This window comes from Aspergillus sydowii, assembly GCF_001890705.1.
Source record: "Aspergillus sydowii CBS 593.65 unplaced genomic scaffold ASPSYscaffold_16, whole genome shotgun sequence".
NCBI lineage: Eukaryota > Fungi > Ascomycota > Eurotiomycetes > Eurotiales > Aspergillaceae > Aspergillus > Aspergillus sydowii.
The window spans coordinates 335941-350120 of NW_024467874.1; the positions used below are offsets into that span (position 1 = coordinate 335941).

The following is a 14180-nucleotide window of genomic DNA, read 5'->3' on the forward strand; positions in this document are numbered from 1 at the left end:
TGCACATAAGCCATGATACCCGTACTATTAAAGTGGGCACGCTTAAAGATCAGCGCGCTTAGGCACATAATACAGCTATAAGACTACTACTGCCTGGAATGGTAGAACACAACATGCCCAACTAAGGACCTAGTCAAGATAGTAACTTAACTAGTTAGCTAGGTCAAGGTAATGATTAAGCATTTTGCAAAGGTCTTTCCCTATGACTGGTAGACAGGCTTTCTGTTACGGGCGAGGTTCTGTACAATCGTGTGGTCAGGGATACGACCGCGTAACCTATTATGCCCGAGGCAGAGTCATTAGTAGTATTTCAATTGAACTCTTTCCGCATACCAGGAAACGCTGGAAGGATAGATGGGAAATGCTCAGAGGACACTGTTTTTAGATTCTTACTTCACCTTCTTTATACATGGGAGGAGAGGAGAGTTGCCAGGATTGTCTCGGTATGATAATTGCAGCCGCTGTCTGTAAAAGCCGTATACATTCTTTGTATCTGTAAGACAATCATGTTTACACGAATAGTTATAAGCAGCGAAACATACGGCCTCAGGCCCCAACACGGGCAGGTTCGGCGGAGGATGACGTCGCTCGGCACCATGTGACCGCTGACTAACCCGGACGCGGTGCGAACCAAACTTTGCGCCGCTGTCAGAATGTGGGCTGGATGGGACAGATATCCACAATTCTCCGCCTCCTCGTTCCCATCCCGCCCGAGATCGTCGACCAGGTACCGACAGCGACAGTTGCGTCCCGTACCATGGACCATTATCCCGATGGCGGCTCACGCAGCTCGCGCAGCGGCTCGAGCGCCTCTCCGGCCGAAGCTCCCCCGCATTCTCCCTTCAACTCACACATTCGCACCTCATGTGACTCGTGCAAACGGCTGAAGGTAGGGCCGATGTGGCCTCTGGCGGAGAGCTGCGGCTATGGGACACCGGCTCTGACAGTGATCTCTACAGATCAAATGCGAAAAGCACGGTGACAGCTGCGCCCATTGCCTCAATCGCGGGGTAGCATGTGTGACGACATTGGTTGAGCGCAAGAAGAGGCAGCCGACAAGGTCTTGATGCACTCGATGTTCTGGCGATAGAAAGACTGAGAATTTTTAGGTCCACCTCCCTCCTCGACATCGAGAGTCGTATCAAGCGCATGGAGTCGGTTATCACCGCCTCTGGCTTGGACACTCAGAGCAACTCGGTTGCAGGGTCCTCACCAGCAGCGCCCGAGTCCCCTCTCGCAAGCCCTACCAAGTTGGTTGATCGGCTGTCAACTCTTATGATCAGTGGAGAAGGAAAGACTAGATATTTTGGTAACTTTGTTGGGCCCTCTGTCTTGGGATCATGCACTAATCATCCTGCTTTAGGTGGCGCATCCGGATTGACCCTCTTTTCACCACAGGGACTTGATTGGATCGCTGAAAAAACGGGCTCCGATGAATTGTCGCGATTTATACATACTCTCGCAACCGATGTACATACTCCTCCTAGGAAGACCGCCACCGAACTCTACCGTCCGCTTTTCGCTTCTGAGAGAGAACCATATCCACCTAAACATATTGCAGACCGCTACGTTGATTGTACGTGACTAGGCTGGTCTTTCATATTGTAATACAACTAACCTCTCTAGATTTTTTCGAGTCATATAACAACATTTCTCCATTGTACGATAAGGTGGCTTTCGACCGGAGCTACGAACTTCAGTACTCCGCAGATCCGCCGAAGGGCCTTGCTTGGTATGCTTCGTTGAATATTGTTCTCTGTCTTGGTTGTCTACTCCTCCAGGTACGCGATAAGAATAATACGTCAGAAAATCCAGAGAGCAGAGTCTGGAAAAAGTACCTTCGCAATGCTAGTGGTTGCTTACTCGATTTAATATTTGAAGAAGGTAGTCTGGAGGCGGTACAAGCTTTAGTTGGAATGGTAAGTTACCGCCGCTTCATTTAATTGTTCGATTTATGCTGATGGTTTGCTAGGCTGTTGTGCACCAAGTACATCTAGAACCGCAGGCCGTCCATATCCTAGTAGCAGCGGCCGGGCGTTTGTCTTACGGAATCGGTCTCCATCGGGACCTCAAAGACCGGGGAATTAGCGAAGCTGAAGTTATCCAAAGGAGAAATGTATTTTGGGTTGTCTACACCATGGACAAGACCGTTGCTATACGCCTAGGACACCCTTCTGTGATGAATGATGATGATATCGGTATTGATCTGCCGCTCCAGGAGCGCACACGTGATTCACAACCTGATGGGACAGCTACGAGGGTGGACATGTTTCGATATCGTGTGCAACTAGCAAGGCTTGAGAGCCGCATTTATACAAAGTTATACTCAGCTCGAGGTCAAACTAGACCGCCTTATGAACGACTGAGACTAGTTGGTGATTTGGACAAGACGCTCATAGAATGGAAAGAAAAGCTACCCTTGGAGATACAGCCAGAGCAGCCTATACAGTGTCCCGGGGATTTGGTCTTGCCAACCATTTTGATGCATTTTGCATATTTCAATTGTCTTACGATCATCCATCGCGTTTCGGTACACCATGGCTCTTGGACCAACACCCATTATGGCCGACACGAAAATACCCTGCAAGATGACGGGCACCTCAATCCCCGCGTGTATGCAAGTGAAGCAATTTGTCTAGCAGCTGCAAGACAGTCTATCCAGCTTCTAAAGTCGGTCGACTTTGAAACGCGAGCGGTTGATAAAAGCAGTCTTTGGTTCGTTAACTCTCTTTCCTGACCCTTCTGAGAACACAGAGTGGCGAGGCGTTTCATTCCCCCATTTACTTTCCGTGCTTACTAGATATAGGATGCTTCTCTACTACCCCCTTTCCAACCTTTTGACTCTCTTCGCCAATACTCTTCAAAATCCCCAGGCCCCAGAGGCGCCTTCAGACCTCAAGCTCATGGACATTGTTATTTGCTTACTTTCAGAACCCGCTTTCCATGTCAACGTACCTACGGCTAACGCGGCTCGCCTATTCGTAGAATTGGGAAATATTACGAGAAAACTAGTCGAAAAGACCAACCCGAATGCGACAAAGGCGACAAAGCGTGCTCGAGATGAAGATGACCATCAACGAGACAAACCTCAGCCATCAGCTCAAGAGCCTTCCGTGCCTGAAGGGTTATCAGGATTAGAGAGCTCTGAACCACAAAATGGCTCTATGGTAAGTGCAGATCGTCAATGAAGCACATACCTATTTGAACTGTTATTGAAGTATATCAACTGACTTAATGTCCATCAGTCACATACTGCCAGGGTCACAAACAATGGCGAGAATTTAACAGCTTCCTCCCTGAATGCGAATATCTTTGGAGAAACCCTTCAGCAGCGCACCAGCAATACACCGCATCCTTTCTACCCATCTGATACAATCGAGGACGATCTATTCACCATGTCCAACACACCCATGTTCTCGGACAATGTAATGCCACATTTGGATGCTACTTCATTTACACCATTGATGTCAGAATACTTCGAGTGGGATCTGGCCAACTTGTGGAGTTTTGAGCAGAGCCTCTAATTTGCATTGATTGTGTCTAATAATCGATAGCAATGGCGGGCTATGATGGCATCTTTGATAAGAAATAATTATGTGTGGGTGGGAGGGAGGCTTTTACGAATCACCTAAAAAGCATAAAGTACGGCGCCTCTAGCATTATAGGTAGACTATACTCACTGTGGCAGTGAAGTTGTGACACTCAGCAGAAACACAAGATTTCCAGAGAAAAGGGAGGTTATCGGACAATCTATGTGGACCTTACAGCTTGATAGTCTAGCCAGAAACATCTCATTTATGGTTAACTCAAAGAACATCATCCCACCCAGCCATTGAAACAACATCTAATCCTCGGACTTCATATTCAGATACTTCTCGTCCATCTGGCCCAGCAGCTTCGGCACGTCCGTCTCACACTCACTCCACTCCTTCGTCACGACATCCCGCACCGATGTTCGCCGCGGCATAAGCTTCACTTTGAACGGCGCCGGCGGCACAGTAAAGGTATGACGGAGATCAGCGCCCGGGTCGACAGGCTCACCACCGACCTCCTTAAACTCAAACGCCCACAGCAGACGCGCCATCTGCATGTACATGCCGTCCTCCGCGATGCGTTTCCCCGCGCAGGTTCGTCGTCCGTAGCCGAAGACCGGCGTGGGCAGGTCATGCCGGAGAGCGCCGTTCTCTACATCCCGATTCGTGAACCACCGCTCCGGGATGAATTCCTCGACGTCGTCCCCGAAGTACTTGGTGTCTCGATTGATGCCCCACGCGTTCGGCATAATGAGCGCGTTGGCGGGGATGAGGTACCCGTTGTAGATGTCGTCGTTCTCGACACGGTGCGGGATGGAGTCGGCCATGATGGGTCGCCAGCGCATGACCTCGCGCAGGAAGGCGTCGACGTAGGTCAGTTTGGGGCGATCGATGAAGTTGGGCAGGCGGTTGGGGCCGACGACTTGGTCGAGCTGGGCCTGGGCCTTGCGGACTGAGTTTGTCTGGGTTATGGCGGCGACAATAACCCACATGAGCTCACGCGGGGAGGTCTCGACGCCGCCGTAGACGTTGGACTCGAGGTTGACCTCGACCTCGCGCGGGGTTGAGCCCTCCTTCATGCCGATGGCGTATGACTGTTTCGCGAGATTCCATCCGGGGCGTTCTAGGGCTGTGACCAGGTGTCCGTGGACCCAGGGTGCGGTATAGTCGCGCACCTTGGCCGCGGCCTTGTAGTACGGGGAGAGAAACTCGGGGAGAGACTTCAGGGCCGGGAAAAAGTTGAGCAGCGTCTGAGACACGGCGATGTCGTTGGAGTCGTGTGAGCTCTTGATGATGGTGACAAGGTTGGGGTCCAGACGATGGGGGGTGCGGAAGCCGTAGGTGCCCCCAATGACGAAACTGGTCTGAACGCGCTCGATGTGCTTGAAGAGGAGGACGCTGCTCATGCCGACAGTGCGGCAGTCCTTATCCTCGAGGAGATCGTTAAGGAGCTGGCAGGTCTCGAGCTCCATCAGGCCGTGGAATCGATCCGCATATGTGGCGGTCATGCCGGACTCAAGCATGCGTCGATGCAGGCGGTATTCTGGGCCGTACTGCCGCGTGAGGATCAGTTTACTGGCCCAGGGCGCCGACTCGTCCAGAAGCTCGATGAAGGGTAGCCGGGCCCGGCCGCTGTAGTTGGCGAACCTCTTGACGATGAGGTCGTGGGCGACATCGTGGGAGTTGATGATGATGAAGGTCAAGTTGGCCACCTTTACCGATGCCAGCGGGCCGTACTGCTGACCTATCTGGTACCAGTACTTATGCTTGTCTACCGCCGCTGCACGGAGGTGTCCGATGAGAGGCCAACCCTTTGGTCCAGGGGGAAGAGGAGGTTTATTCCGCGAGCGTAGCCATGAGATCGCCCAGGCCACAATGATAAACAGAAGGCCCGTGGCGAACAGGTTCAGAAACATGTTGTCGGCTTTTGCGTACAGAGAATAGAGATATAAAAGAAGGGAAGAGGTCTGCTGAAGCAGTTGTTATCGTTGTTGTTCCCCACGACTTCAGCACGGCCACATGGGACCCGTGGAATTATACGAATAACTGGTAGAGCTATGCGGACGTAACTTCACACCTCGTCTGGTCCGTCACGGGCAATGAAGTAAACCAGTCATTATTATGTTCGAGCAAGGCCTTTTTCAACCACAGCAGCATCAATGCCAGAAGGGTAATGCCCATTCAGCCGTCGGGATTGCGCAACCTCGACCATCCCGGGAGCTCTCGATAGGTTCCAAAGGATTAGCCCTTAACTGGCAAAATTTCGCTCCCCGATCATTTGCACCAGATCTCCGAGAGTGGAAGCCATCAGCGTCAGCACATTCAGCCGTAGAGGGGCGCTCGGGGGAATATAGTTATAGTGCTTCTTACGTGCGGTGATTCCCCGTGTCAAGTGCTGTGCTCAGCCAGATTACCTTGATATTACAAATAAATTACAAAATTCCGTATATTTGTAATTTAAAGCCGGTACTGTAATCATAATACATATTAAAACATTATGCGATATGCACTATGATCTATATATATATTCTTTCAATTTCGGGAACCGTTTGTGTCCAAACCCCGACACTTTCGCGAAGGATTCCCAGCAAGCTTTAGTCTGGCGCGTATCGCGCCGTGCGCTCTCTTGCTATTAGGGTAATCAGCCTTTGATTACCCCATTGAGCGTGGTAGGATAAGCAGTAAGATGGGATCCATCTGCCTCCCGAATCATTCTGCGACGGCGAGGATGATAGAAGCATCCCTTTGATTTATGTAGATAAGGCATCTGCTTTCCAGATTGAGTCTGCGTTCCTTCTCCTCGACTTGAATCATCACCATCTGAATCAACTTAATCCCCACAACAGATCATTCCCAAAATTCGACAGACGAACATCATCATGGGCAGTGTCGCACCCGAAGACGTCCGATTCATGGTGTCCCTCTCCGAATACGGCACTATTCTGTCGCGGTTTTTCGAAAAGATTGACTTCCACCTGCCGAAGCCCTACTATGACAGCAACATCGAGCCTGCGCTGGCCGAGTACATCGAGGAGCAGCCATGGTCGGAGGAGTTGAAGACGCGGGCGGCCAAGTATGCTAAGCAGGCCGTGGGCATTGCGTCGTGGTACCCGCGAGCATCGTTTGCGGTCCGCTTCAACTGCGTGGTCATTACGCTGCTGGTCATCATCTACGACGAGGAGTACATGACCTTTGGGGATGCGGGGACCGAGTTTTCTCTGCGGCTGGTGCGCGGACTGCCTCAGAAGGCGCCCTTTCTCGACTCCTTAGCACGGTAAACTCCCTTATGGCCGACCAGTTGTCCTTTATGCTTACAGTCACCCAGATTCCTACAGAACACGGACCAGTACCTAGGGCCGTACGGCTCATCCATGGTCATCAAGACTACGCTGGAGTTCGTCGAGGGCACCAACGTAGAGAACGACTTCAGCGAAGCGGTGCCACCAGACGCCCTCCGCTTCCCAAGGTACCTGCGCGTGAAGACAGGCTTCGCGGAGACATATGCCCACGCCATCTTCCCCAACGACACCTTCCCGGAGCACAAATACCGCAAGCTGTACCTCCCCGCGCTGTCACCGCTCTGCGACATCATCGACTTCACGAACGACATCCTGTCCTTCTACAAGGAGACCATTCGCGGCACGGAGCGTATCAACTACATCTGCAACGTGGCCAACACCACGGGGTCCAGCGCGCTGCGATGCCTCCAGGAGACGGTCGATGCTGTGGAAAGCAGGGTCCGCGAGATCAACCGGATTCTGGCGCCGTATCCGGACCTGCTTGCCCACTGCAATGACTATCTGGCGGCGTACATCGGGTGGCACATCCGCACGACTTCGAGGTACTTCCTTGACGAGGTGAGATTCATGGCTTGGGTGAACGTGACGGAGCTGGAAGGACCGACTCCTCCGAGTGTGCCTGAAAAGGCCAAGGTGAAGGTCAACGGGGCAATGCCCGAGGCGAATCCCCTGGTGACAGCGGGTTGCTCATAGCTCCGCGTGGAAAGGGCGCTGGATGTAGCTGGATTTGGTAGCCTGAAACATGTCTTAGCTTAGTGGTTATTTTTCCTCGTATTAGTGCGTCTGCAATCTCGAATGAAGAAGTTCTAGATGTTTGTTATCCCTGAAAGCAATCCTTTTGCCTGAATTCTTGGTTTTCCCGCTCAGCAGGATGGGCCTGCAGCTAGAAGGATCGAATCGTCCAGGATAATGCACGGTTGGAACGAACCAACGCAGCGTCGGCCGTCAGGCGTCAGCAGCAGCGTATCTAGAGGTGGGCGGAGCTCCATCTCGTAACAGCCTCCATGCAGAGTCCGCATATACGGCGTATGCTGATGGGCAAGGGCGGACTTGCATGCAGTACCGCAGTGGACCAGAGTATATCCCAACCAATGACACCCCAGAGCTTCTTAATCATGAAGATACGTCCTGCCACTGCTAGCGCCAACAGGCGGTTTGGAGCGACGCAACAGCACTGGTTCGTTACACCGTAAGGCGCCGTTATAGCCGTAACCTGCTAGTGCTGAGGATTGGGGGCTGAAGGAGCTGACCCTGATTAACAGCTAACCGGCGGATAGGATATAATTCTGACAGGTCTACTTAATGCGCAGCTTCCCAGACAAAGAGATTGTATAGAGATCACGGAGCAACGTACACCACGCGATGGAGGTAGAGTTCGCAACCTGGCAGCAACCGCCCAGCACCAAGCAGAAAAAGGGATACGCGTCCAAGTTCCGACTGTCGTGCGACAGCTGCTCCAAGTCCAAGGTGCGCTGCAACCACGAGCGGCCATCCTGCCAGCGCTGCCACCAGGCTGGCATACGCTGCGTGTACAGCGTCTCGCGGCGGACGGGGAAGCCACCAAAGTCGGCCAGGAACAACGAGGAAGAAGCTGTCCAGAACAACCTGAACGCTGCGGCCAGGGGCATTTCCGTCGCCGTCCAGACCGAGAGCGCGGCTGCCACACCGTCTCTGCCATCAACGATGCCCACATCGACGGCCGCCTCAACTGCACCAGCGAACGCGTTACACAGCAGCAGCGAGAGCACGCTAGACGTCTTCTTCGACTATGACATGTCCGACGTGGGTCTCAACGTCTCCGACAATCACGACGACCTCAACCAGCTCGTGCAGGCCCACGGCTTCGGGGACCAGATGATCAACGACGAGTTGGGACTGTGGAATCTGGATTCAACCTTCACCTCCGTCAACGGCGTGGACGAGAGGCCCACATGTCATTCCTTACTCCCATCGTCAGAAAAGATAGTCGGAATGAATGACAGCGCACCGTGCATGCAGCTCACGTCATCCACGCTGCTCAGCCTCTCCGTGCCTTTCAGCTTCTGCACCACCTTCCCCAGCGTCGTGCCACCCATCACCATTGACCGCGTTCTCGACACCGGCCGCCAGGCCATAGCCGCGATAGACACATTGCTGCAGTGCACCTGCGCTCAGAGCTGCAGCTCGTCCATGTCCATAGCGCTCATCATCCTCAAAATCCTCGACTCGTACGGTGCCATCGCCGGCTCGTCCCCTTCCACCCCTCTCCCAGCAATCAACCCCCTCAGCAGCAGCAGCAGCAACGGCAGCAGCAACGGCAAAAAAGATAGTGAACACGAGAGCATCCCAGCCGGGCAGAACATGGTGCTCGACACGCCGATCACAATCGGCATGTTCAAGATCCACCGAGAGGACGAGCGCAGGCTTATCCTTCATCTTCTTCTCAGCGAGCTGCGCCGGGTGGAGCGGGTGGTTGAGGCGTTTGGGCGGCGGTATGGCGGCGATGTGTTCCACGGGGCGCTGGAACAGTTCCTGCAGTCGCGCGTGCATGCCATGCGGGACGAGCTGGACGATATTCTGTCGCGGGAATAGCAAGTCAGAGGTATTACACTGTATATACAGATTGATATGAATCAGTTGCAGGTTGGAGACACAGTATAGATGCTCATAGATTGAATTGCATATCTTCCTATCTACCTCCAATATCACCAACATAGCCCTAACTATCTCCGCACAGCTCGCAGCCGCACAAAGCAGCGCTTCGGCTTCGCCACAAAAAAGTCCACTACATCCTCATCGACCAGATCCGGCGGCAGCGGCAAAAACTCAAAGTTCCACACCAGCAGCGTACTGATCAGCTTCAGTTCATGGTACGCCAGCCGTTTCCCCCAACACTCACGCGTCCCCGCGCCAAACCCCAGCGTCGGCCCATTCTTGATATCGAACACCGTCTTCCCATCGCTGTCCTTCACCAGCCAGCGTTCAGGGTGGAACTCCGCCGGCGCGAACCCACTCGCCGTCCAGTCCGCAGGCGTCTCGTCCCTATGCGCCTGCGAGCTCTTACTGCGCCGGCTCTCATCCACCTCGAACGCAGGCTCGTCATACGACGGACCCCACAGCGTGCAGAAGATATTCGTCCCGCGCGGGATGGTATACCCCAGAAAATCAAGGTCCTCCATAGCCTCACGAATCAGAACAGGCGCCGTGCTATTCAGCCGCATAGTCTCCTCGATCACGGCATCAAGGTACGGCGCGCGCATGGCTAGGAACTCGTCGATTGTGGGGTTGCGTTTTGCAGCTGCGGCGGGCGCGTAGAGCGTGTATAGCTCCTTGCGGAGCTTGGACTGTACGTCCTGTCGGACGGAGAGGCGGCGGATCATGAAGGAGAGGACGCTGTGTGTGGTGCTCTGGCCGCCGAGGACGTATCCGAAGAGCGAGTCGTGGATTTCCGGGGAGGAGAGGGCTTGCGCCCGGTTTTCTTTCCGGGCGGCGGCGATCTCGCGAGATACGATGGAGTCGACTGCGGCGCGGTGCGAGGAGCCGTGGTCTTGTTTGTGACCGTGTCCGTTCTGCGTGATGGAGTCGTGGGCCCGGTCAATGTATTTCTGGAGGATGCGGGTGCGTTGCCGCTGGGCTTTGCGCACGGAGGGGCGCAGGTTGGTGAGGAACCAGTATAGCTTGGGCATGGATGCAGTGCGGGCGCCTGTAATGCTGTCGGCGATGGTGTGCGTGGCCTCGAGGATGCCTGTGGCTTTGTACTCCGGGAAGTTGTAGATCTGGTTTCGCTTGGTGGCCAGGCCCTTGGGGAGAATGCTGGCGTCTAGGCGGTTGTAGTGCTTGACTGTGTCGCTTTCTTCGTCGAGGATACCCAGAGCAGCAGCACAGATGATATCGCCAGTGAGGAAGTTGAAGTCGCCCAGGGCAGAGAACGGCTGTTCGTTGGCGATGCGCGCCTTGAGCTGCCAAAGTCGGACGAAGTTGAGGGTCTTTTGATACGAGGCTGGAAGCGAGACCTGAAGTACGTCAGTAAGTATTGCTTCCTATGTTTTCTCTTTCTACCCACATTGTGAAGGAAACTCGGCGTCATCAAATCATTCGACAAACTCTTCGACTTTGCATATCGCGGGTCACTCGACGGCATGCCCACAAAGTGATGCGGGATGGCCCCAAACCACAGCCCCGTGTTCAGCGAGCCATGATCCAGCAACTTCGCCCGGCGCATCAGCAGGTCTTTGGTCTCACGGAAATCTGAAATGATCACGACCGGCTTGGTGAAGGGGCCCGCGAAGTACTGCGTGATGGGCGACTGCTGCCGGCGCGCCACGTCTGCCCAGAACTCCATAATGCGACGTCCGGCTTTTTCGAGGACAAAGAAGTGCGGGATATCCCCGAGGAGGCGATGTGAGGACTTGACGTCGTAGGGGATCCCTGGCAGTGGTTTGGGCAGTGCGCTCAGGTACAGCACGTAGAGAAGCGCCAGGACCAAGCCCCCGCCGATGGCAAGCGGGCGGACCTGGACCAGGCCAACGAGGTCTGTGATATCAATGTTGGACATTGTGGTGGTTTGGATGTGTGAGGACGGACTTGACGTAGGGAATGTGCATATAATTCATCTTTTTTATATAGAAATTTAATCGGGAACCGCGGCCATCGGGGCTCCATTGGGACTCCCCGGGATAATGTCCATGGGTATATTCCATTGCATTACGACCTACGCCTACATAACTATGTTCATAATTTAGTGCCCACCACCGGAGGAGCCTCACGTACCAAGTCTACCGGTTGTCGGAAGCAACTGACATGAATTATACAAAGTCGGAGAGAGTGGAAGTAAGGCACCCGCGGGAGTATTGACCACCGTGATCCGAACAAACCGGCTAATTGATGTCAGATGCTGAAAATGGAATTGTGTACTTCTTCGGGAGCCGCGAGACTAATAGAATAACACCGAAATGACTCGGGGCTCGGGGATTTTGGTGAAGAAGCTCAGCTGTTGGAATGATTTACTTTTAGTTACATTCAGACCCACATGCCGCCGGGGCCAAAACGGTAACTTAGATACGGGCGTATTACAAGACGCTAGCAGGGATGGTGCGGGCCAGACAGCGGGCCAGACCAGTCAACGGCGCCCGGATGGTCGTTGACCTCCGTGATCGACAAAGCTTGGCTCAGCTCTGGAATGGCGGCTCATTCGGATCTCGCTCACCTCCGTGGTCTGAGCGGGCTAGGCCGTTTTTGGAAATATTCCTCGCTCCCAGATTCGACATGGATGGTCGGTCTGATGCATGAATCCTGCTGGAATACGCCCGGAGATAAACCATCTTTCCGTTCCTTCTCTGGTAGAAAAGACTCACTGCGGGCCCGCGCTGTCTATTCCCATCCTCATCATTCTCAATCTTATACTATAGCATCAAGCCATGACTGAGACCAGCATGTCGACAACGGACGAGAAGAATGACTCGCCTTTGCCCTCCGTCAGGGGGAAAGAGCCAGAAAGCGACAACTCGCTGGTCGAGAGCGAGGACGCGCCCCAAGAACGCTACTCCTTCATAGGGATGCTCTTTATTCTCCTGGCCCTGATTCTATGCGTGTTCTTAGTAAATATCCCCGGGCAGTATTTTCTAAATTTTAATTTTTAATTTTTATTTTTATTTTTATTTTTTTTAGAAAAGAAGTGCTGACTCTACAGGTCTCCCTCGACCAGACGATCGTGGCAACCGCCATCCCGAAAATCACAGACGAGTTCAAGGGACTGGACCTTGTGGGCTGGTACGCCAGCGGCTTCTTCATCACCATTGGAAGTTTCCAATCGACCTTTGGCAAAATCTACAAGGTTTTCCCGCTCAAGGCGGGCTTCATGCTGGCAATCGTGGTATTCGAGGTTGGCAGTCTGCTATGTGGTGTCGCGCCCAACAGCACCGCCCTGATCTTTGGACGTGCCATTGCTGGCATGGGCGCTGCTGGACTGGGCTCCGGCGCGTATACCATCATTGCTTTCTGTGCGCCGCCGAGCAAGCGTGCGGCCTACACGGGGTTGTTGGGTGCATCGTATGGCATTGCATCAGTGGTAGGGCCATTGTTGGGCGGAGTTTTTGCAGAGAAAGTATCCTGGAGATGGTAGATTATTCTCATCTAACATATATAACATTACTGACTCTTTAGGTGCTTCTACATCAACCTCCCCATTGGTGGTATGTCACCTATAGTCCTTGACTCTTCTTCCCTAACCTCCCAGGCGTCTCTGCGGCCATTATCCTCTTCACCTTCAAGGCCCCCAAGCGTGACACCCCGGAGAAAATCTCCCTCAAGCAAAAGTTTCTTCAGATGGATTTCCCGGGCACCTTGATTGTCATGGCAGCGATAGTCTGTTACGTTCTTGTATTTCAAGTATGCCTTCCCCCCGTATAGATGATCAACATCTACTAACACCAATCCAACAATCAAGTGGGGCGGACAGACGAAATCCTGGAAAGACTCAGATGTCATCGGCACCCTCGTGGGCGGCGCACTTCTTATCATCCTCTTCATCATCATCGCCGCCTTCCAAGGCGAGCGCAGCATTATCCCCCCGCGTCTCTTCAAGAAGCGCTACATCTGGAGCAGCATGGCCTTCATGTTCTTCTTTGGCGGCAGCTGGTTCGTGGTACTATACTACCTCCCCATCTACTTCCAGGTAGTATCCGGCGTTTCAGCCTCACAGAGCGGCGTGCGCAACCTCCCCCTAATCATCAGTCTCGTCATCACGACCATCATGACCGGCGGCCTCATCTCCGTCAACGGACATTACCTCTCCTGGCTGGTTCTCTCGGGCGTGCTCAGCACCGTCGGCTCAGGACTTCTCTACACGCTAGACATCGGCTCCTCATCCGGCCAATGGATCGGGTACCAGATCGTTGCGGGCGTGGGGTTTGGCGCGGGCGTGCAGCTGCCCATCATTGTCGGCCAGGCCCTCAGCGAGCCCGGGGACATCACCACCTCGACGGCGCTGATGCTCTTCGCCCAGACCATTGGGGGCGCATTGCTGGTCGGTGCTGCTGGTGCTGCGTATTCAAACACGCTGCTGCGCAAACTGCCCATCACCGCTCCCACCGTTGACCCGCAGATCGTTGTTAGTATTGGCGCGACGGAGATTCGGTCCGTGTTCACGGCTGAGCAGGTGCCGGGAATTATCCAGGCTCAGATGGACGGGGTGCATGTCACGTTTGCGTTGGCGATTGCGTGTGCGGGGATAGCGGCGCTGACGACCCTGGCTGCCCAAAGGACGAACCTGAAGGGGAAGGGGCCGAGCGTAGGAGGAGCTGTGTAAGTATCAAAGTAGGTAGGGGGGAATGATGGCACTAGTCAATTGTTAGATGCTGGAACGAGTGTC

At 53.8% G+C, this 14180-nt stretch overlaps 6 protein-coding genes across 6 annotated transcripts; 4 read left to right on the top strand and 2 right to left on the bottom strand.

The window, feature by feature from the left end:
* Positions 1 to 653: 653 nt before the first annotated feature.
* On the top strand, positions 654 to 3665 carry ASPSYDRAFT_1163935 (fungal specific transcription factor domain-containing protein; the record flags this gene model as incomplete). The annotated part of the gene is made up of 8 exons (XM_040840137.1): positions 654 to 727; positions 960 to 1010; positions 1038 to 1309; positions 1364 to 1576; positions 1627 to 1919; positions 1973 to 2715; positions 2807 to 3167; positions 3246 to 3665. 8 exons carry the CDS (start codon positions 654 to 656, stop codon positions 3522 to 3524), a joined length of 2286 nt encoding a protein of 761 aa, XP_040697230.1. The 3' UTR covers positions 3525 to 3665.
* A 179-nt stretch (positions 3666 to 3844) lies between these two features.
* On the bottom strand, positions 3845 to 5449 carry ASPSYDRAFT_162267 (cytochrome P450; the record flags this gene model as incomplete). Its single annotated transcript, XM_040843073.1, has 1 exon — positions 3845 to 5449. The coding sequence occupies one exon, from the start codon at positions 5447 to 5449 to the stop codon at positions 3845 to 3847; it is 1605 nt and encodes a 534-aa protein (XP_040697231.1).
* A 647-nt stretch (positions 5450 to 6096) lies between these two features.
* Positions 6097 to 7701, top strand: ASPSYDRAFT_50931 (uncharacterized protein). Its single transcript, XM_040848185.1, has 2 exons — positions 6097 to 6807; positions 6859 to 7701. The coding sequence occupies exons 1-2, from the start codon at positions 6413 to 6415 to the stop codon at positions 7523 to 7525; spliced, it is 1062 nt and encodes a 353-aa protein (XP_040697232.1). The 5' UTR covers positions 6097 to 6412; the 3' UTR covers positions 7526 to 7701.
* A 409-nt stretch (positions 7702 to 8110) lies between these two features.
* On the top strand, positions 8111 to 9750 carry ASPSYDRAFT_529742 (uncharacterized protein). Its single transcript, XM_040848591.1, has one exon. It carries the CDS (start codon positions 8195 to 8197, stop codon positions 9401 to 9403), a length of 1209 nt encoding a protein of 402 aa, XP_040697233.1. The 5' UTR covers positions 8111 to 8194; the 3' UTR covers positions 9404 to 9750.
* ASPSYDRAFT_162503 (uncharacterized protein) lies at positions 9535 to 11366 on the bottom strand (the record flags this gene model as incomplete). Its single annotated transcript, XM_040843085.1, has 2 exons — positions 9535 to 10824; positions 10875 to 11366. The coding sequence occupies 2 exons, from the start codon at positions 11364 to 11366 to the stop codon at positions 9535 to 9537; spliced, it is 1782 nt and encodes a 593-aa protein (XP_040697234.1).
* Positions 11367 to 12243: 877 nt separating this feature from the next.
* ASPSYDRAFT_162257 (MDR family MFS transporter) lies at positions 12244 to 14117 on the top strand (the record flags this gene model as incomplete). Its single annotated transcript, XM_040843072.1, has 5 exons — positions 12244 to 12408; positions 12501 to 12928; positions 12974 to 13002; positions 13047 to 13198; positions 13257 to 14117. The coding sequence occupies 5 exons, from the start codon at positions 12244 to 12246 to the stop codon at positions 14115 to 14117; spliced, it is 1635 nt and encodes a 544-aa protein (XP_040697235.1).
* Positions 14118 to 14180: the final 63 nt, after the last annotated feature.

What these genes read in the sequence shown, in the direction of transcription:
- ASPSYDRAFT_50931 (XM_040848185.1), top strand. Translation starts at nt 6,413, where the DNA reads ATGGGCAGTGTCGCACCCGAAGACGTCCGATTCATGGTGTCCCTCTCC. An exon ending in TTTCTCGACTCCTTAGCACG is followed by an intron (nt 6,808 to 6,858) that starts GTAAACTCCCTT and finishes ACAGTCACCCAG; the next exon opens with ATTCCTACAGAACACGGACC.
- ASPSYDRAFT_529742 (XM_040848591.1), top strand. Translation starts at nt 8,195, where the DNA reads ATGGAGGTAGAGTTCGCAACCTGGCAGCAACCGCCCAGCACCAAGCAG.